The sequence below is a fragment of the Chlamydomonas reinhardtii genome, chromosome 9, assembly GCF_000002595.2.
Source record: "Chlamydomonas reinhardtii strain CC-503 cw92 mt+ chromosome 9, whole genome shotgun sequence".
NCBI lineage: Eukaryota > Viridiplantae > Chlorophyta > Chlorophyceae > Chlamydomonadales > Chlamydomonadaceae > Chlamydomonas > Chlamydomonas reinhardtii.
In genome coordinates this window covers 2725883-2744581 of record NC_057012.1, presented here as the reverse complement: position 1 = coordinate 2744581, position 18699 = coordinate 2725883, and the positions used below count along the sequence as shown (strand labels likewise).

Below are 18699 nucleotides of genomic sequence, written 5' to 3'. Positions count from 1 at the left end.
TCCGCTCGTGATACTGATAGTAAATTAAATAATTGTGTATTTCTCTGGAACTCGCGGGCCAGGAGCCTTTGGAGATACGCCCAAATTGCCGGCCAAAAAGTTTTAACACTTGGTACTGCCATTTGCTTCGGTATCGCTCATAGACCGCTGTAGCAAATGTTGAAATGCAAGCACACGGCGGGGCAAGCCGCCGTGCTCGGGCGACGTATGGCTTGGTGCAGGCTGCGCCCTGTGCCCAGCAGTGTCCGCGGTGTGTCCGCGACCACCCTCGCGCACAGCGCCTCCCCCGACTCGCCAGGCCAAGCAAGCACTAACCCAGTACACGTAACAATTGTGGGAGGAGGAGCCGCGGGCCTCACAGCTGCCTTCTTTGCAGCAGAGCACGGAGCCAAGGTACGTGGGGCGGTGGGGCAGTGCTTGCCGCGCAAGCAGGCTGAATGACAGGAGGCAAGCACGCAGTGCCGGCCCTATCGGATGTGGCCCGCATGGGATTGAGCTTTAAGCGCAAAACTTGTAAGGCTTGCATGAGGGTTAACAAGCAAGCCAGGCAGATTGCGGTGCTGGCGAGGCGGCGGCGGGCGGGCTCGGCCAAGTGTTGTGGCGCCAGCGCTAGCGCAGAACTGCTGAGCGCAAGGCCGCAGGAAGGTGCAAGGATAACCCACATGCACGGAAGGCAGAGCCCCGTAGAGTCTGGAGATTGCAGACGCACAAGTGTCCCGGCCTGGCTGACTGCACCGGGTGTACCCCCTCGCCCTGCAGGTGACGGTGTTGGAGCGCACCCGCGAGGCAGGCAAGAAGATCCTCATGTCGGGCGGCTCGCGCTGGTGAGCCAGAGGGGAGATCAGGCAGCAGGAGAGGGGTGAGGATGAGAGAGAGAGAGAGAGGGAGGGAGGGAGAGAGAGACAACGAGCAGAGGCGTGTGCCCGCTGAGCATCAATGCGCTGTCCAAGCCCAGTTCTCACTCCAAAACCACCAATACCAACTCACCAAGCCTCCCCAACGCCGCCACCTTATCCCTCCCCTCCCCTCTCCTCCCCTCCCCCTCTGCAGCAACGTCCTTCCTCTGGAGGTGGACCTAGCCACGGACTATTTCAGTGACAGCGCCCCCAGCGCCGTGCGGGCCGTGTTTGCCAGCTGGAACCTGGACCTGTGCAAGGCCTGGTGAGCGGTGGCGGCGGCGGGACTGGGCGGTGGGAGGATGTGCAGGGGAAGGTTGGGTGGGTGGGTAGGCAAAAGGTAAGGTTGGAGGGAAGAGAGGGAGGGAAGCGCACGCGCAAGCCGTGGCAGGAGGGTACGTCAGACGGAGCTCGCCAGTCTGTTGTTCGGTAGCTTGCCTGTTGGCACAGCGGGAAACAGCGGTATGCATGCGCAGTTCATTGCCCTGGGTCGCTGTTCCCCGGCTCCCCCGCCGCACAGGCTGGAAGATCCCTACTGGGGTGTGGGCGTTGACATGACTCTGGAGGAAGAGACCAAGAAGTGGTTCCCAACCAGCAACAGCTCCAAAGAGGTGCGGCTGCTGCGTTGGTGGGCGGGTGCTGGTGTTGGGGGGTTGTAGATACCAGCCCAAATGGGGGCGGGAGCAGGGGGCGCCTGCTAGCCCTGGTTTTAGGCCCTGGAGCGGGTGGATCGGACGCATCGGCGGCGTCATCGTCCGCAACATGGTTTCTGTTAAATGTGTCGAGAGCAGGGCGCGGCTAGGGTAGTGTTTGCTTCGCGTTGTGTACGAGACCGTTTGTCATGATCGAAGGTGGTGGGCTGGCTGTCCGGCGCGCTGCAGGTACGGGACCGGCTGGTGGCGGCGTGTGAGGCGCGCGGCGTGCAGTTCATCTACAACGCCAGCGTGGAGGGCTTCGTGCAGCTACAGGATCAGCAACCCCAGCACCAGCACCAACAGCACCAGCAGCAGCTGCCTTTGGATGCGCCTGCAATGGGCGCCGCGGCCGCGGCCCAAGCAGCAGCAGCAGCAGCCGCAGCAGGGCCAGATGGCGCCGATGTGACGGCCGCCGCAGACCGGTGCGCCAGTGGCGCTGAGGCGGGGACCTCGGAGCCTGGGGCCGTTGGCACGGAGGTGGCTGCAGCTGCCGCCGCGCCCAAGCGCAGCAAGAAGGGGAAGGGCAAGGGTCAGGGTGCGGTCGCGGCCGCGGCGGGTGACGCACAGCCGCCGCCACCCACCAAGTGGTTGTGCCGGCTCCGTGACGGCACCGAGCACATAACTGACAAGCTGGTGAGAGCTGTTGGGAGCAGCCCGCAAACATACGGTGTGACCTTGCAAGCGGCGACCCAGATGACGTTCATTTGTGACCAGCGCATTCATCCCTACCTTGTCCTCCAACCGCCCGCTGCGAGTTCACGGAATCACAGTCGCCTCCCCGCTTCCACCAACCCATCTCTACCCTTCTGCCAAATGCACCCGCTGTCCTTGGTGCGCCACTGCGTCTGCTGACCTCTCTCACACCCCATTCCCGCCCTCAGATCGTGGCTACCGGCGGTCTGAGTTTCCCCGCCGTGGGCACGGACGGCACCGGGCACCGGCTGCTGGCGCGGCTGGGCCACTCGCTGCGGCCTTCCTACGCCGCCCTCACGCCGCTGGTCGGCAAGCACCCCGCGGGGCAGCAGCTTGCGGGTGCGTGGGGCGGCAGGGGTGGGCGCGCTGGCTGTCTCACTCTTCAACAGGATGGGCCGTGTGGGGTGTGCGGGCGAATGCGAGCCATCATGGCGATTCTGCTTGGGCGTTTGGGTTTGCTGCTGTCTTGCTACTGTTGGTTGCGTACGGGTCATCTGCTTTGTGCGTGGCCGTGTCGCCCCCCGCATCGCTTGTCCACGCACGTCCTGCCCTGTGTTCCCGTACTCACACATTCGTCAACCCTTTCTCCTTGTGTATTTCGGACACACACCCACCCACACACCCACACACACACACACACACACACACGCACATTGCGAGGTGGTACGGTACCGGCAGCGTCGCACTGCATTGCGTACACACAGTCCTGCGTGTTTCCTTCCCTTGTGCTTTCTAACACACGCATTCACGAAACCCACACACAGGCGTGTCCATGTACGACATAGAGCTGTCCGTGCAGCTGCCGGGCGCCAAGAAGCCGCGTGTGTCGGAGCGCACGGCCCTGCTGTTCACACACAAGGGCTACAGCGGCCCGGCGGTGCTGGACCTGAGCCACCACGCAGTCAAGGCGCTGACGTCGGCGCCGCCATCGGCAGCGCCCGCGTCTGTGCCAGCTGCAGCCGAAGCGCCTGCGGCTGGTGGTGCCGGTGGCAGCGCCGGCGCGTACCTGGGAGCAGGGCTGCCGTCGCTGCGAGTCAACTGGACGCATGAGCCGGCGGCGGTGTGGGACGAACGGCTGCGGGTGAGGCACGATTCCGCTGAGTTGCATCCTCGGCTGTATCTTTCACTGGCCGGCCCGCAATAGAAGTTGCACTGCCTCATGTACGTTGCGTGCCATCCACATTGCATGGCCCCGGAGCACAGCCTGGCAACCTGTCTTTGTTCGGCTGATCTCGATGCAGGCCGGCAGCACAGCGCTGGTGCCCAACCAGCTGCAGCGCCACGGACTCAAGGAGCGGCTGGCGGAGGCGCTGGCGGCGGAGCTGGGGCTCACGGCGCGGCGTGTGTGCGACCTGCGCAAGCAGGAGCGCGCGGCGCTGGTGAGCACGCGTACCGGCATGGGGCGACGGGCAGCCGTGCGTGTGCGAAAGCGCGGTAGTGCAACAAATCGCGCGCCCTGCATCCCGGGGTAACCAGTGCAACGTTTAAACAATGCCCCTGCCCGCCGCTTTGCCGCCGCTCCGACCTGCGTCCGGCCTGCGCCCGGGCTCTGCCGTTGCTCCCCCCCCCTGCTGTGCTCAGGTGGCGGCGCTGACCGCGTACGAGCTGCAGTACACCGGACACGAGGGCTACAAGAAGGCCGAGGTGACGGGCGGCGGCGTGCCACTGGAGGAAATCAACTGCGCCACCATGGAGAGCCGGGTAAGAGACCGTGTGGCTTTGGGGTTGCGTGTGAATGAGTGGCCCTCAGAGGGGTAGCGCGTCGGAAGGCAGCTTCCCAGGCGCGCGCGGCGGCAAGGGTGGGAGATGAATAAGCCCCGTGGCGCGGGGAACTGGCCAGGTGATGATGTGCTCCGGTCAGGAGCCCGTGGTGACACCTGCTGCAGTGCTAGCCCCGTGTGCATCCGTCAGAACCCGCTTGTCCCGTCCCGCCCACACATCTATGCCCCTTTCTCCCGCGTTCCATGTGCCCCCGTAGATGCTGCCTGGCCTGTTCCTGTGTGGCGAGTGCGTGGACGTGTTCGGACGCATTGGCGGCTTCAACTTCTACTGGGCCTGGGTGTCCGGCCGCCTAGCGGGCGTGGGCGCGGCGCAGGGTGGGCTGCACCCACAACGGCGCGCTAAGAAGCAGGCAGCGGCAGCAGTGGCGTAGCGGGTGCGGGCTGCGGGCGCGCGTGCAGTATCGCAAGACAAGCTACAGAACAGCATGGGTACTTGTGTGCAAATGGATTGGCGTGTGTGGATGCGACAAACTTAATCCATGCGTGGTCAGGTAATTTTGAGGTAGACTTAACTTAACACAGCACCCGGAAGTATGTTGATGTATGCTGGTTGTTTCGGGTCGTGTGCATGCACTTGTCCGTGACTTGCGCGGCCTGACGAACAGCGCACGTTGCGCTTGAGAGGCGGACTGTGCACCCCACCCAACCGGCCACGTCCGGATTTGCGGGGATGCCAAAGGCCCCCAACATAGAGGCGTGTGCTTAGTAGGCGCCCGCGTCAAGGTGGCTGGGTTGATAACGACCCGGGAGGGGAGGGCTCAGCCCTTTTCCTGCCTCCCTAAGGCAGCCACCTCCTTGTTGAGGTAGACTTGCGTTCTGTGCTCTTTTAGACCAACGTCTTCTTCATACTAATTATATTTACGATTGGGAGTTATTTGCCAAGTCCCTTTGGGTAGACTTGCATGTAAATAGGCGCGATGGGGCTCACTCACACCCAAAGCGCCTTTGGCGACTCCATGAATGGACTTGCGGGGCCAGGCCGGCCCAGAGCTCGCATGGCAGGGTGGCAGGAGGAGGCCCGAATACAGGCATTGCTCCGTGAGGGGCTAGAGGTCTGTGGCAGTGCGTGCCGTTACACACTGTTCGGTTGCCGTTGGCGCCACTGCGTAAGCGCCGTCCAAAATCGGCAGTGTGAAGCTAGCCTGCCCCGCGATGCCAGCGCTCCATTCGCTGTGACCCTGCTCATCATACGCTGGGCAGCAACCACCTGCTGGTCTCGCCTACCAACACACCTCGTGCCAACTCCTCGTGCCGTCCATGCACACGCTGTCCATCTGGCAACGGCAACATCCAAGCTGCCACTGTGGCCAGGCGGCGCCTCCCACCCTTTCCAGCAGCGATTTAGGTGTCAGTGCAGCCTCCGCACGCACACCCGATCGCCCTCCCCCTCGCCTACTGCCCGCTTCCGTAGCAGCATCTAGGCTGCAGATTGCGCCACAGCAAGCCTATCCGACTCCCACACCTTCGCATCTTCTTTTGGGACTACCCGACCCCCAAAATGCGAAGTGCTACACGTACGGTATCTTCTCTCTGGCGCCCCCGACATGTACAAACGCAAATGCTTGACGGCCTGGGCTCGTAAAGACCTGACGACTCTCCCGGTTGTCGTACTCCTATTCAGCACGCACCTGCGGCTCACCATCAGGCATCATCGCAGCATTAACAGCACCGGACAGATGACGCCTGGTCAACGCCTCCCACACCCGCACGAACACTGCACCTAGGGCAAGCGGGTCAAGAGCATGCGGTGTATGCTCCTGAAACAACTTGCTTCGGCACGCAATTGCACGGCTAGAATCAATGGCTCTGATGTCCAGCCTAAATTGGTCCTGGCATCATGCTACGCCACATGATGCCGGGTAGCCAACATCCTGAGCAATGGCCGATATCAACGCCCCGACTCAAAACGCACAAAAACCCGACGGTTCTGACTGCGCCTGCGAAGGTCCAGTCGCAAAGCGCACGCATACCAGCACCGGCACAACGCCCTTCTCAGCCGGTCTGCTCCCCAGGCGCGTGTGCTCTGGAAATAGCCCCAACACGTTTTCTCTGCCCTTCACCCGACGCGACAGGCTCACACTCTATCTTTTGGCAGGCCGCCGTCTGCTGCATCCACGCAGCAATTGTGCAAATGTGGGCCAGCGCAAACACCTGCGCGCTCCTGGACCAATGACAGACACAACCACCTTACCCGTACCAAGACGACGTCCTCGATGGACCATGCCCCTGCCCCGACGCCGCAGGTACACCAGCCTGCAGCATTGGCCAGGCCCCCAGGTGCTTGCATGCACACGTTCTCCTCCACCCGCCGCCACCAGCCATGACACACACATAGAGACACTCACACACACACGTCGATACGTAAACGCCTCATAGGTACGACATACGCAAATGGCACCAGCCCTTGCGCAAAGCAGGCCCTAGCTTACGCGCCCTAGCAGGCGATCAGCCGCTGCTTGTGAAGCCAAGTTCCGACATGATCGCGTTGCGCAGCGCCACGTTTGGCGTGAGCATCTTATTGGCGAGCGGCTGCCGCGTGACCGGCGAGGCGTCGTGCTGGCGCAGCCAGTCGGCAATGGCGGGGCGGTTGTAGGTGATGCCTGCGTGCGGTGGTCGTGGGAGCGAAGGGCGGGGGCGGCACGTACATCGTAAGTGAAGGTCTGGCTCAACGAAAAAACACATTGTTCCTAGGACGCTGCGTTGTCAACTATCTATGCATGGCATGCACCTCCCCGGGCTTGCACCTGTCAAGCGCGAACAGACTCAACAGTAGCCGGTGTGTTTCCGGCGAGAGCCCGACTCACCATCCGCTGCTACCACCGGGTCAGACATAAGGGTGCGCGTGAGCGGGCACAGGAAGCTGGGCGGGATCGGCTTGAACGTGTTGCCCATGGGCGGCCGCTGCATCCCCGCAGCGGCCGGCGGTGCCATGCCCATGCCGGGTGGCGGCAGCGAGCCAGGCCCACCGGGTGCACCGGCGCCACCCAGGCCTTGGAGCCCACCCATCAGCGCTGCCGCCGTGGTGGGGTCCAGCAGCGGGTTACCCAGGCCGCCCGGCGGCAGGCCAGGCGTCTGGCCCAGGCGCGACTGGGAGCCCACGTGCGGGAGGCGCTTCTGCGGGCCGCCGAAGCCGCCAGCGTCGGGCCCGGCCAGCGCGGCCGAGAGGTGTTGCTGTTGCTGTTGCTGTTGTTGCTGGTGCTGCATGCGCTGCTGCTGGTGCTGCTGGTGCTGCTGGTGCTGCTGCGCCTGATGTTGCTGCTGTAGCAGCGCAGCCAGCGCCGCAGGCGCCTGGGGCCCACCAGCTGGCGAGCCGCCCGCCGCTCCGCCCCCGCCGCCCAGGCCTAGGTTGGCTAGGGCCGCCTGCATCGACGCCCAGTCAAGACCGCCCGCGCCGCCGCCACCACCCGCACCGCCGCGCGCGGCCCCCTGCGCCACAGCAGCTGCGGCGGCGGCAGCCGCTGCAGCTGCGGTGGAACCGGCACCACCGGCACCGGTCAGGCCGAGGTTTGCGAGCGCCTGCGAGACGGCGAGGTTGTTCAGCAGCGCGTTGCCGCCGCCGCCGCCCGCCGCCAGCTGCTGCAGCTGCTGCTGGAGCGCCTGCTGCTGCAACTGCTGCTGGAGCGCCTGCTGCTGAACTTGAATCTGCTGCTGCAGCGCTGCCGCCGCGCCGTCCAGGCCGCCGCCGCTGGACCCAGGGCCCTGCTGCCCAAGCAGCCCGTGCAGCCCGCCTGCGCCGCCGCCCATCCCGGGCAACAGCATCGCCGCATTGGCAGCCTGCTGCATGCCCAGCAGGCTCTGCGTGGTGTTGACGCGGAAAAGGCCGCCGTGGTGGCCGCCGCCCGCACCCCCGCCGCCGGCGTGGCCTCCCAAGCCGCCCATCCCGCCATGGTGACCCGGGTGGCCGCCGCCGCCGTGCCCGCCGTGCCCGGCGGCGCCGTGGCTGGCTGCGAGGTAGTCGAGCGCTCCGGCGGACATGACGCGGGGTATGAGGAAGTCACTGCCGGCACCGCCGCTCAGGCCTGCGGCCAGGTTGCCCAGGCCCGCCTGTGCCAGCAGCCTGTGGTGGACGAGGTGGGTGGCAGTCAGGGGTTACATATACGCATATGCTATGTTGCGCAAGCGCACCGGTGCTGGCGGTTTGGAAGGTGGCTTGGGATCGAGAACAATTTTAGGTTCGGACGCACCTAGCAGCAGCGGCGTTGGTGGGGTCAAGCAGGCCGGCGATGCCCGCGGCGCCGGCGTTGACGGCAGCGGTCATGGCGGCTGCGTTAGCGCCCAGCGCCTGCATTGCCCGGTCCTGAGCCCACAGCGCCTCCTTCTCGGCCTTGCTCATGCGCTTGTAGCTGCGGGGCAGGCGAGCCGTGGGTCGAGGCGGTGAATGCCGACTGTACCAGACACGGTTCCGCACTTGAGCGACCAGATACGCTTGTGCTCAGCAAAAGCCGCGAGAAACTTCAGGGCCGCAGCATCAGCCAAGGGTGATCGGCATGCTCAAGCGCCCCGCGCACACATACGCACACCCCCACGCCCGCGGCTGCTCACCGCGCGGCCAGCTCTCTGTCGTAGTGGATGTTGTTGGGGTTGAGTTTGTTGGACAGGTTGACGGCGGGCTCGGGCGGCAGGTCCTCGTCCAGCAGCCGGGCCAGGCTGGCAGCGGCGGTGAGGCCGGTCAGGTTCTGGGTGGAGCTGGACCTGTGGAGTGCGTGTGCGTGTGTTGTGAAAAAACGGAGCCTGCCTATGTGCGTGTGTGTGTGTGCGTGTGTGTTTAGAGTAGCACTAGGTGTGTGTGGTATGGGGTGAGCAGCGGCAGCAGGTGGAAGCAGGGGATGAGGGTGGGCTCCCACAGGCGGATGGAGGAAGGGTCTTCCATCAGCAGGGCACAAGCCTAGGTCATGGGCGGCTTTTGCGGGCCACTTGCTACACCGAGCACCTGGCACAGTATGCGCACACCAGCACACGCGGCCCCACACGTGTGTGTGTGTGTCCACCTCCCTGCCTACCTGCTCATGGACTTGCCGCCGGTCATGCCCAGGTTGGCTGGCACCGTGGACGTGTCCTTCTGGTAGCGGATGACCATGGGCTTGGAGCCGGTCACCGAGGGCGCCGGCTGGCCGTCCAGGGCCATCTTGGCGGCCACGGCGTGCTGAGAGGAGGAAGGCAGGGGAAGGCGGGAAGGGCGGTGGGGTTGGTGAGCAATCGGAGGCATGAGAGCGAGTGAGGGCGAGCTTGGGGGCGCCCCCCTGGCATGCATAGCCAGCCTGGAGCAAGCAGAGAGCAACGCAAGCAGCGAGATACGCAAGCCTAGCCAGCACCAGCCCCGACATTGTAAATACAATGAGCGAAGCGCTCTTCTCTTACCTGCGGCGCCAGGTAGTTGACGAAGGCGAAGGTCTTGCCCGGGAACACACGCACACTCTCCAGCGGACCGAAGCGCCTACACGGGAGGTCCAACAGTTTAAGCGTTGATTGAGCATGTCATGCAAATGAGTCCACAAGCAGTAAAAGACACACACATGAGGAAGGCAGTCCGCCGCCCGGACGCTAATGCCACCTTAATAATGCAAGTAAACAGGCACAACGGCGACACAAGCCACCAGCCACACCTCCCACACGCAGTCCCAGGCCGCACTCACGCGAACAGGAGCTCCATGGCCAGCTTGTTGGGCTTGAGCGGAATGTTGCCCAGCCTGCAGCAGTATAAGGACAGGCGTAAGGAGAGGCGTAAGGAGAGGCGTAAGGAGAGGAGGAGCGAGAGCAACAGTGACAGCCTCGCTGCGACACGGACAAGTCCCGGGAGTGAAGACACGGGCAAGGCCGCGGCAAGGCCGGCGCCAAGGCCGCTGTGCTGCAACTAATTGCACAGCTGAACAAAAACCAGCATCAATCATGGGGCCACGCTGCTGCGGGCTGCCTCACCACAGGTGGCGACTGGGCTTGCCCTCAGGCACATCCACCGTGTCGCCCTCCATGTCGCCGGTAGTGCTGCCGCCGCCCTGGCTGCCGCCGCTTGGGCCCGCCATGCCCGCACCGTCGCCGTCATCACCGCCAAACAGGTTGCCGGCGCCCCCGGCGCCGTCTCCAGGGAACCCGTGTCCACCCAGCCCCGCAGCCGCCTGCAGCGCCGCCAGGTCACCGACGCTGCCGGCTCCCACCATGCCTGCCAGGTGGTCCATGGAGCCCATGGAACCGTGCATCCCACTAAGCGGCGGCCGGCCGCTGCCAGGCACCGGCGCGGTGCGCGGCTGCGGCTGCGGCGCCGGTGCCGCCGCGGGCGGTGCCGGCGCCTGCGACACCTGCAGCAGCACTGCGTGCAGCGCCGCCTGCTGGTCGGGCGGCAGCAGGCCCTGCATGGCCGCCTCCAGAGCTCCGGGGCCGAAGCCCGCCGCCGCCAGCGCCGCCTCCAGGCTCGGCGGCAGGCCCAGGCCCAGCACGCCCTCCCCGCCGGCGCTGCTTGCGTTGCCCGGCGCGCCGGCGCCGGACGCGCCGGCGCCAGGCGGCGGAGCCGCCGCCGCGGCGTCGGCTGAGGCAGTGCTGCAGTAGCGCACGACCAGGGACTTGCCCTCGTAGGAGAGGCCGGGCACGTCGCGTGCGTGCAGGGCGTGTGCGGCGCGGGAGGCGTCGTCGGGCCGGGCGAACAGCACGGCGGCGGACAGGGTGCCCGGCGCCACCGCCGCGTCCTGCACCGGGCCAAACTGCTGGCAGAGCGCCTGCGTAGGGGGGCAGCACAACCGCGGGCGGGCAGAACACGCGTCAAACAAACATGTAATACGGTAACAAGCGGTAGCACAGCACCAGTATGACGGCTTGTGAGGCGGCGACCACGCGAGTACCTGAAACCAAAGCATACAGAGGCAAGCAAGCACGCACGCACGCACGCACCTGCAGGTGACCGGAGGGCAGGCCGGGCGCCACGTTGCCCAGCCACAACTGGCGTGACGGGCCGCGTGACGGCTCGTCCGCCAGGCTCCACATCTCGCCGCCACCGGATGCCAGTGCCTCGTGCAGACCGCCGGCCGCCGCTGCCTGAGCCGGCGGCGGTGGTGGAGCAGGAGGCGCCGCCGGCGCAGAGGGCTGCATCATGCCGCCGGCGCCGCCGAGACCCGCAAGGTCGGCGTGGCTGCCGCGGCCAGTGGCGGCGGAGGCGCCGCCACCGCCGCCGCCGCCCATCCACATGTCGTTGCCGGGGCCGGCGCGAGGCATACCCGGCGCAGCCTGGTTGCCGAGTGCGCTGTTGATGAAGGCCGCTTGCCCGCCGCCGGTTGGGCCGGCGTTGCCCGGCCAGCCCTGCGGCATGCCGCCGCTGCTGTCGATACTCGCGCCGCCGAGGCTGCCGGAGCGGACACCGCCATCGAAGCCGGAAGCACGGCCCCCAGACTCACCGCCCGCGCCGCCAGCCGCCAGCAGGTTCCCAAACGAGCCGGCGTAGCCGCCCACACCGCCCAGGCCGGCGGGGCCGTGGCCAAGCAGGCCGTGCCCGTGGCCGGAGCCGGCCGCGGCGACAGCGTTGGCATCCTCCGGGGGGCTGAGGAACGTGCCCTTCGACACCACACGCCTCATGCCCGACATACCGCTCGTGCCGCCATGCATCATCGTCACCTGCTCGTCCATCGATGACAGAGACAGCTGCCCCAGCGGTGCGCCGCCGCCGCTAGGGCCGTTCAGCGTCGGCAGGTGGTGCGCCGGCGGCGGCACCTGTGACGCGGCGGCGGCCGCCGCCGCCACCATCTGCTGGTCCGCTGCCAGCTGCGCCAGGATCTGAGCCACGTGCGGCGGCAGCGGCGCCCCTGACGCCATGGCGGCGGCGGCGGCCTGCAGTGACGCCTCAAGTGAGCCCGGCACAGCGGCGGTGTCTCCGCCGCCAACCGCCTGCGCGGACACAGCAGCGGCAATCGCCGCCAGCTGCTCATCAGCGGCAGCAGCGGCGGCTGCGGCGGCAGAGGCCTCCGCCGCGGCCGACGCAGCGGCTGCGGCACTCGCGGCCGCGGTCGCCTTGTCCGCTGCGCCTGCCGCTCCAGAGGTTGAGGGCGCGGCAGCGGGCGCAGGTGCGTGGGCTGCTGCTGGCGGCTCCGGCGGCGGCGTGGCCATGCGCAGGCTCTCCTGCTGTGCCAGCTCAATCAGCCGCGCCTCCTCCGCCGCCTGCAGCCGCGCCTCCTCCTCCAGCTGGCGCCGCCGCTGCTCCAGCGCCGCCTCATACTCTTCCTCAGCGGCCCTGTGTGTCGGCATACCGTACGCACAAGCAATGTGTTAGCAACGCCAGAGGCGCGGCATAGACTACAGCAGGATACAAGGGCAGTCACAAACGTAACGCAGCCACATCGTCGGCACACGCAGTAATGTCAACAGCACGACGGCAAGTACGCACCGGCGCTTGCGCTCCAGCTCCTCCCGGGCCTTCCGGGCCTCCTCACTGTCACCCTCGGGCGCAGCGCCGATGGTAGGGTGCTGCCCGACACCTGCCGCGGCGTGCTTGTGCTGCTGCTGGTGCTGGTGCTGCTGATGCTTCAACGCTGCGGCGGTGGAGCCGGCAGCGGAGCCTGTGCGCTTGCCGCTCGAGGGGCCGCTGGAGGCCTCGGCGCCCTCCGCCTCTAGCTCCTTCAGCAGCGCGTCCTGCGCGGCCTTGGCAGCCGACTCAGTCGCCTCCTCCAGCATCTGCAACAGCGTAGTACCAAGAGTTAGCACTAACTAAAGAAGACAAACAGCAAAAGAGTAACACAGCCACGATAACGTTAGCAAGAAGAGTATCAGCTGGCAGCCTCCGAAGCCGTCCGTGCCCGTATCGTACCTGCGCGGCTGCGGTGTGCTTCCGCCCACGCGCAAGCTGCAGCGCGTTGGCGCCCGCGCGCGTGCGCCGCAGGAAGTCCAGCCCTGGGCCCGCCGCCTGGATGAAAGCAGCCAGCAGCGGTACCGCGCCGCCCGCCGCCAGCACGTGCAATGCCGTGGTGCCGTCGCGCACGTCCGCGGCGTTGACACCGTCGGCGCCGGCGCACCACCTGAGCAGCGCCGCCGCCGCGCGCACTGCTGCCAGCACCTCCACCCCGCGCACGGTGTCATGGATGAAACAGCAGTGGCAGGCGTAGCGGCAGCACCCCACCGTCAACGTCGCGGCCATGTCGGTGGCGCTGATCGCCGCCGGCGCAGGGGCCGGCGGCTCAGCAGCGGGCTCGCCTGCCGCCGCGGGCTCCGTCGCCGCGACGGCAGCTTCGTACGAAATGGTGTCGCCGCCGCCGCCCTCCGTCAGGTGCCGGGCAACGCCCGACAGGCACGTGAGCACGTGGGCCTGGTAGGCGCCCACGGAGCTGCTGTTGGCCGATGCCGCCGCCGCCGCCGTCACGGTGGCGGCGCCGAAGGCGGCTGGGTCCGTCATCGCTGCCGCTGACGTCAGCGAGAACAGGTGCACCAAGAACAGGTCCTTGGACGCAAACAGCTGCTGCTGCGAGGCCTGGTGCGCCGCGTGCGACCCGCCAGACGGCGCCGCGGCGCCGCCGGGCGGCGCACCAGGGGCAGCGCCTGCGGCTGCGCTGCCCGCCGCCGCCGCGGCCGAGGCGGCGGCGGTCGCCTGCTGCTGCTCCAGCGTCTGGCGCGCGGCGGTGCCGATACGGAAGATCTGCGGGTGGCGGCCAGTTTGCTCAGCACGTGGGCTCTAGTGGCCAGGCAGGCCCGCGCCTGCATCCGTGTACGCATACCAAAAAACAGGGTTTCCTCGTCTATAAGTTTCCACCCCAGCACCACCACGCCCAAGCCCACCTGGTCGACCACCTCGGCCTGGCGCGGGCCCAGCCCCAGCGCCACGGCGCCCGGGAAGCGGTTCAGCAGCACGTGCAGCGTGCGCAGCACCACCGCCTGCAGCCGGATGTCGCACGCCACCCGCGCCGTCGCCAGCACCGCCTCAGCCGCCAGCCGCATCAGCGCCTGCAGCGCGCCGCCGCTGGGGCTGCCGTCCTCCTCCGCGCCCGCCTGCGCGGCAGGCGCGGCGTTGCCGTTGGCGGCCGCGGCCGCGGCCACACCGGCTGCTGCGGATGCGGATGGGGCGCTGCGGTGCAGGGGCGCGGCGGAGGCGACCACTGCGATGTAGTCCAGGCAGTGCTTGACCAGCGGGTCGTCCTGGTGGGTGGGGCGGGTTGGGGCGGAGGACAGTCGTTGGGAGGAGAGCCAGCGGGATCAATGGTGGGGCAAGAGTTGCGCGGTAGCGGCATGGCAGCCCAGGTTCCGCCCAATTCCAGCAAAGTGGTGGCAAGCCAGGACGCGTCAACCCGGCGTGTGCTTTGCCCCGCCAGCCCCGCCCACGCAAATTCCCGACCCGCCCCAAGCCTGCCGCGGCCGCACCTGCAGGTGGCAGCTCTGCAGCATGGACACCACCACACGCAGCACCGGGTCGCTCAGCAGCGGCCACGCCTCAGACAGCTGCGAATCACGAGAGCCCGCCGCCTCGCCGGTGCCGGCGCTGTCGCTGCTGCTGCTGGCGAGCGGCACCGTCAGGGTGTGTGCGGCCAAGCGACCCAGGCTCCACACCGCCGCGCGCGCCACCTCGATGTACCTGCGCGCGTTCACGATACGGTACGTCCAGCCCCGCAGCGTGTCAGCAGGCTACAGGGCACCCTGCTGACAGCCCTTGCCTCCGCCGCCACTGCTGGCATCTGTGACAGCAGTGGCCCCGACCCAGTTGCGCCTCTCCACCAGCCCCTCGATGCCCTCGCTACTCGTAGCTCACAAGGGGGCCCAACAGTCCACAGCCAGCCGCTGAACTCTGGCCCCGGCCCCCGGCCCACCGCCATCGCCCAACCCGCCATGTCGGAAGCCCCCTCCTATCCAAGGCCACCTTGATACCCATTACCCCTCCCCGGCCCCCGCGCCACCCACTTGTCCTGTAGCTGCAGCCGCGCGATGTTGGCCACCGTCACTACCGCGTCCAGCACCTCGCCCGGAGCCACGCCGCCCTCGCCCCCGCTGCCGCCTCCACTGCCATTGCCACCGCCGCCGCTGCAGGCCATTTCCGCCAGCAGCATGGCGCCGTGCTCCTGCACGTTCAGGTCCTTGCCGTTGCCCGCCAGCCCTGTGTGCGTGTCCATTTGTGTCGGCGCAAGTCAGCAAACGGTCGGACCTGGCGACAGCCATGCCCCGACTAGATCCTGCTTGCCACGGAAGTCACGCCCTAACCCAGATCAACCCACTCCCCACCCCCTCCTCCTTTATCTTGCCGCACCCACCATCCATGATGAGGCGGTAGCCGCCTTCCGAAACCAGCGCCGCCGTGTTGCCGGGGTGCAGCAGGCAGGTGTAGTGCAGCGCGCGGAAGATGTCAGCAACCGCCTGCTGCTGCTGCGCCGCCGTGGCAGCGGCCGCCGCGGCGACGACGTCCTCCGCGCCGTCCCCGCCCGAGGCAGCGTCGGCGGCGGGCGGCGGCGGCGCAAGGAACACCCGCAGCGCCGCCAGCAGCGCCCGCACCGCACCGCGCTTGCCCAGCACCTCTTGCGTCGCCCTGCGTGGCACCCAATGCGAGGTTATGGACAGCGAGTCATCCCGGAGTGCGCAACGCCCACCGCCGGGCAAACGCCTCCGCCTTCCGCTCGCTTGAGCGGGTGGGCGCCAGTCATCACACGCCCCTCCCCCGCTCCCCGCACGCCTCCCGCCTGCTCTTGCGGCCGATGCGTGGCCTGTCGCCCATCTGCACTCTGCCACCGCCTCACTGCACATCTGCCGCGGCAACCAAACCAGCCGTGCGCTCTCACTTGTCATAGAAGCAGCGGCAGTTGAGGCAGCCGCTGAGGCTGAGCAGCGCCTTGACGGCCGCCGCCAGCACCTGTCTGTTGCCGCCGGCAACTGCCGCGCCCGTGATCGTGTCCACCACCACAGACACCGCATCGTCCACCGATGCAGGCTGCAAGGCGCACACACAGAATGGCGCCGTGTAAGCACTTTGCAGCCCAGCAAGCCGTGCGGCAGGCCCATTACGCACAAGCCATCCACCTTACCCCGCACCGCCGGTCACACACGCGCATCGTGGTCTAATAGGACCTGCTTGCCGTGATTGGGTCCCCTCCCCCGCCCGACTGCACCCGGCCTTTCCTGGATGTGCAGTTGGTCCCCTCGTCTCCTCACCTCCCGGTCAAGGTCCGTGCAGGACGAACAGCTCTGGCCCAAAGCCTCCACGGCTGCGCACGAGGCTATTTGCACCTGCGAGTGGGTAGACAGAGGTTGCGTGCAGTGTGGCTCGGAACTTGCAGTGCAGGGGGACGGGAGGGACAGCTTCCACCTGCAGCCTGCCGGCCGGGCTACGTGCGGGCAGGCCCGAGCAGCCCGCCAGACCGCGCCCAGGTCCTTATCGAATATAGCCATTGGTTTGACACAGTCGGAGGTGCACCCGCGGCCACGATTGCCTAACGATTTTGCCGGTGAAAATGATCGCCCGCGCTCTGAGCACGGCGAGCATCCCGCGCCCGCGTTCACAGGCGAAAATTCACCAGAAATTCCCGTTCCACCAGCGGGGCGCCGTGCAATGCGGCCAAGCGCTGAGTGCGACCCTTGTAACGTCCGCCTTATCCTTCCGCCGCACCTCCGGAGCCTGAGCGACCCGCAGCGCCCCAGTGATTGATTGCCATAGTCTTTTTACAGTGTCCGCCGGCCAATTCTTCGGCGCCTGTTCGCTGAACTGTTGGCGAAGAAGGGCGAGCAGGCTGCACACTCGCTGCACATCTGACGAACCCGCGGGCGCCCCAAATGCGGCTTGAAGCTCAGCTGCTACGTGGTCAGCCCGCTCGCCGCTGCTGAGGGGCTCACGAGTTTGAGGGACCGTCGCGGTCATCGTTCAGGTGCATTTAATAAGGCTATCCATGTAAGGCTAGATCAATAAAAAGCCCAAATGATGTGTTTGAGCTGCTTACTGTTGGGGATGGGCCTGCTTGGACTGCGGAGTGCGGACCAAGGTTCCACATGCACTCGGCAGCTGACCACCGTCGTGGTGCCGCCGTCGAGCCCCCACCCTGTGCAGCCGCTGCCCCTGTGTCCCCTTCAAGCTTATGTTTGTTGACAGATTGGGGATACCGAAAGTTACTTGGCTGCTTGACAAGGCTATGCCAGGCCGAGGTAGGCAGGCACGCACGACACACCGACGAGCGCGCTGCGCCCAGGTGGTGCCCACGGCTTCTGCGCGCAGCAGTACACAAGGTTGCTGGCAGTACCTACACACGCACACGCCGCAACGGTTCAAGTTCTTGCATCTTCCGCTCGTCCCCTTCCTTTAAGGTAAGCTTGAAGGTGGGGAGGCAGACATAGGCAGACGCCCTAGGAAGTGGGAGGGTCAATGGGCCGTCACACGGCATTGTGCTACCGATGAGGTTCTCGTTTGACGGTGTATACCTTGCTACACATACCAATCACTGCACAAGTTGGAACCCTGCACGAGCCGGCAGGACAAGAAGGAGCTCAGGCGTATGCTTGCACGCAGACCTCGCTGATAGAACCTCGTCCGTCTGGGGTATTGTCTTTTGCATTCAGTGTTACATGCTGCCTATTTACATGTACCGTGCATGTTGAACTTACAATGTGCGATCGACATGGGGCTGAAATCCCCACTATTTTTGCATAACAAACGCAGCCCAAATCAATTCGTGCTACAATGTAATGAATATGTCGATCTGGCATGTCTCATGTCCCGTTCAGGGAGTGGCTGGCATGAAATAGGCGGGCTGTTTTGAGCGGCTGATGAGTGGCGGGCATAGGGACGGACAGGGCACGTGCTGGATAGGGAGACTAGGCGAATGAGCGGGTGCCGCCCGATGGGCGCGGGCACTAGCGCATTTTATGAAATGCTGTCGTGAAGCCGGCTTCACGGCTTGCCAACAAGGAGCGTGGCAGGGAACATGGGAACTTGCTCGGCAGCTTTGCCCGGCATCGGCTACTGACATCCGCCACGCCGCTTCTTTCTTCTCCCGTTTCTTTCCGCTTGCCCACGCATATGCTCCATGGGCGCCCGCGGATGCCTGGCTCCGTTCCAGGTGGGTGCATTTTGTGGGTTTCGCGTTGTCGCGGCGAATGGCAGCAGCCTAGTTGCGAGCTGGAACGCGTCCGCCCCTGCAAGCGGCAGCAGTCTCCACGACACTCGGACTCCGTTTGGCGTGCCGAATGCGGAGCAGCGTGGAGCGCGCACCGGTGTCTCGTCTCGAAGGTAACAAGTAACCGCATTGCCGCTGACACTAACTTCTTTCGTGATGTTTATTGCTAGCCTGGAGCTCGCGACGGCGTCTTGCATTCGCATTCACTCGCAAGCACTTCGTTAACAGGGCGTATCAGGGATAATCGCCCCTGGGCCCCGGCAAGTTCACGCCGGTATCTGTTGCCCAGTGGCAGGGACCCACTCGAGGTTCCGCCCTCGAGCGTTTGGAACTGGCGAGCCTCCCGCTTGCGGGTGCAGCCTGAGCATTCACGCGGCCGCATGCACGCGATTGCAGCACTGCGCGGACGGGTCGTCGTCGTCTTACACCTTGGTTATTTGGTTCTGGAGAATTTGTTTCTTGGTTTGGCTTTTCAGCGGTTTCGGGTACATGCCGTGGACACGCACCGAGCTCGGCCAGCCCTCCGCCCGCCGCCCACTCAGCTGTCAGCACGGTTCCCCCACCCGGCCGGCCCCGCTGCACCGTG

General features: G+C 66.2%; 3 protein-coding genes across 3 annotated transcripts; 2 read left to right on the top strand and 1 right to left on the bottom strand.

Moving 5' to 3' along the window:
* The first annotated feature begins 31 nt into the window (after positions 1-31).
* On the top strand, positions 32-5117 carry CHLRE_09g389400v5 (uncharacterized protein). The gene is made up of 10 exons (XM_043065507.1): positions 32-393; positions 760-824; positions 1051-1161; positions 1417-1507; positions 1778-2224; positions 2473-2623; positions 3049-3365; positions 3526-3663; positions 3866-3985; positions 4263-5117. Exons 1-10 carry the CDS (start codon positions 208-210, stop codon positions 4434-4436), a joined length of 1800 nt encoding a protein of 599 aa, XP_042921024.1. The 5' UTR covers positions 32-207; the 3' UTR covers positions 4437-5117.
* Positions 5118-5125: 8 nt separating this feature from the next.
* Positions 5126-16951, bottom strand: CHLRE_09g389450v5 (uncharacterized protein). The gene is made up of 18 exons (XM_043065508.1): positions 16616-16951; positions 16162-16236; positions 15792-15940; positions 15270-15541; positions 14923-15115; positions 14389-14599; positions 13810-14166; positions 12848-13669; positions 12428-12714; positions 10945-12274; positions 9982-10772; positions 9699-9752; positions 9424-9499; positions 9066-9208; positions 8608-8757; positions 8250-8408; positions 6870-8122; positions 5126-6665 (listed from the first exon to the last, which is right to left on the bottom strand). The coding sequence occupies exons 1-18, from the start codon at positions 16862-16864 to the stop codon at positions 6511-6513; spliced, it is 6726 nt and encodes a 2241-aa protein (XP_042921023.1). The 5' UTR covers positions 16865-16951; the 3' UTR covers positions 5126-6510.
* Positions 16952-17101: 150 nt separating this feature from the next.
* Positions 17102-18627, top strand: CHLRE_09g389503v5 (uncharacterized protein). Its single transcript, XM_043065511.1, has one exon. It carries the CDS (start codon positions 17133-17135, stop codon positions 17301-17303), a length of 171 nt encoding a protein of 56 aa, XP_042921022.1. The 5' UTR covers positions 17102-17132; the 3' UTR covers positions 17304-18627.
* The last annotated feature ends 72 nt before the right edge of the window (positions 18628-18699 follow it).

Coding starts and splice junctions, on each gene's coding strand:
- CHLRE_09g389503v5 (XM_043065511.1), top strand. CDS start 17,133: ATGCCAGGCCGAGGTAGGCAGGCACGCACGACACACCGACGAGCGCGC.
- CHLRE_09g389450v5 (XM_043065508.1), bottom strand. CDS start 16,864: ATGACCGCGACGGTCCCTCAAACTCGTGAGCCCCTCAGCAGCGGCGAG. Junction 14,600..14,922: donor CGGCTGCAGCTACAGGACAA/GTGGGTGGCGCG, acceptor GAACGCGCGCAG/GTACATCGAGGTGGCGCGCG. Junction 8,758..9,065: donor GGCGGCAAGTCCATGAGCAG/GTAGGCAGGGAG, acceptor CGCACTCCACAG/GTCCAGCTCCACCCAGAACC.
- CHLRE_09g389400v5 (XM_043065507.1), top strand. CDS start 208: ATGGCTTGGTGCAGGCTGCGCCCTGTGCCCAGCAGTGTCCGCGGTGTG. Junction 1,162..1,416: donor CTGGACCTGTGCAAGGCCTG/GTGAGCGGTGGC, acceptor CCCGCCGCACAG/GCTGGAAGATCCCTACTGGG. Junction 3,664..3,865: donor AGCAGGAGCGCGCGGCGCTG/GTGAGCACGCGT, acceptor TGCTGTGCTCAG/GTGGCGGCGCTGACCGCGTA.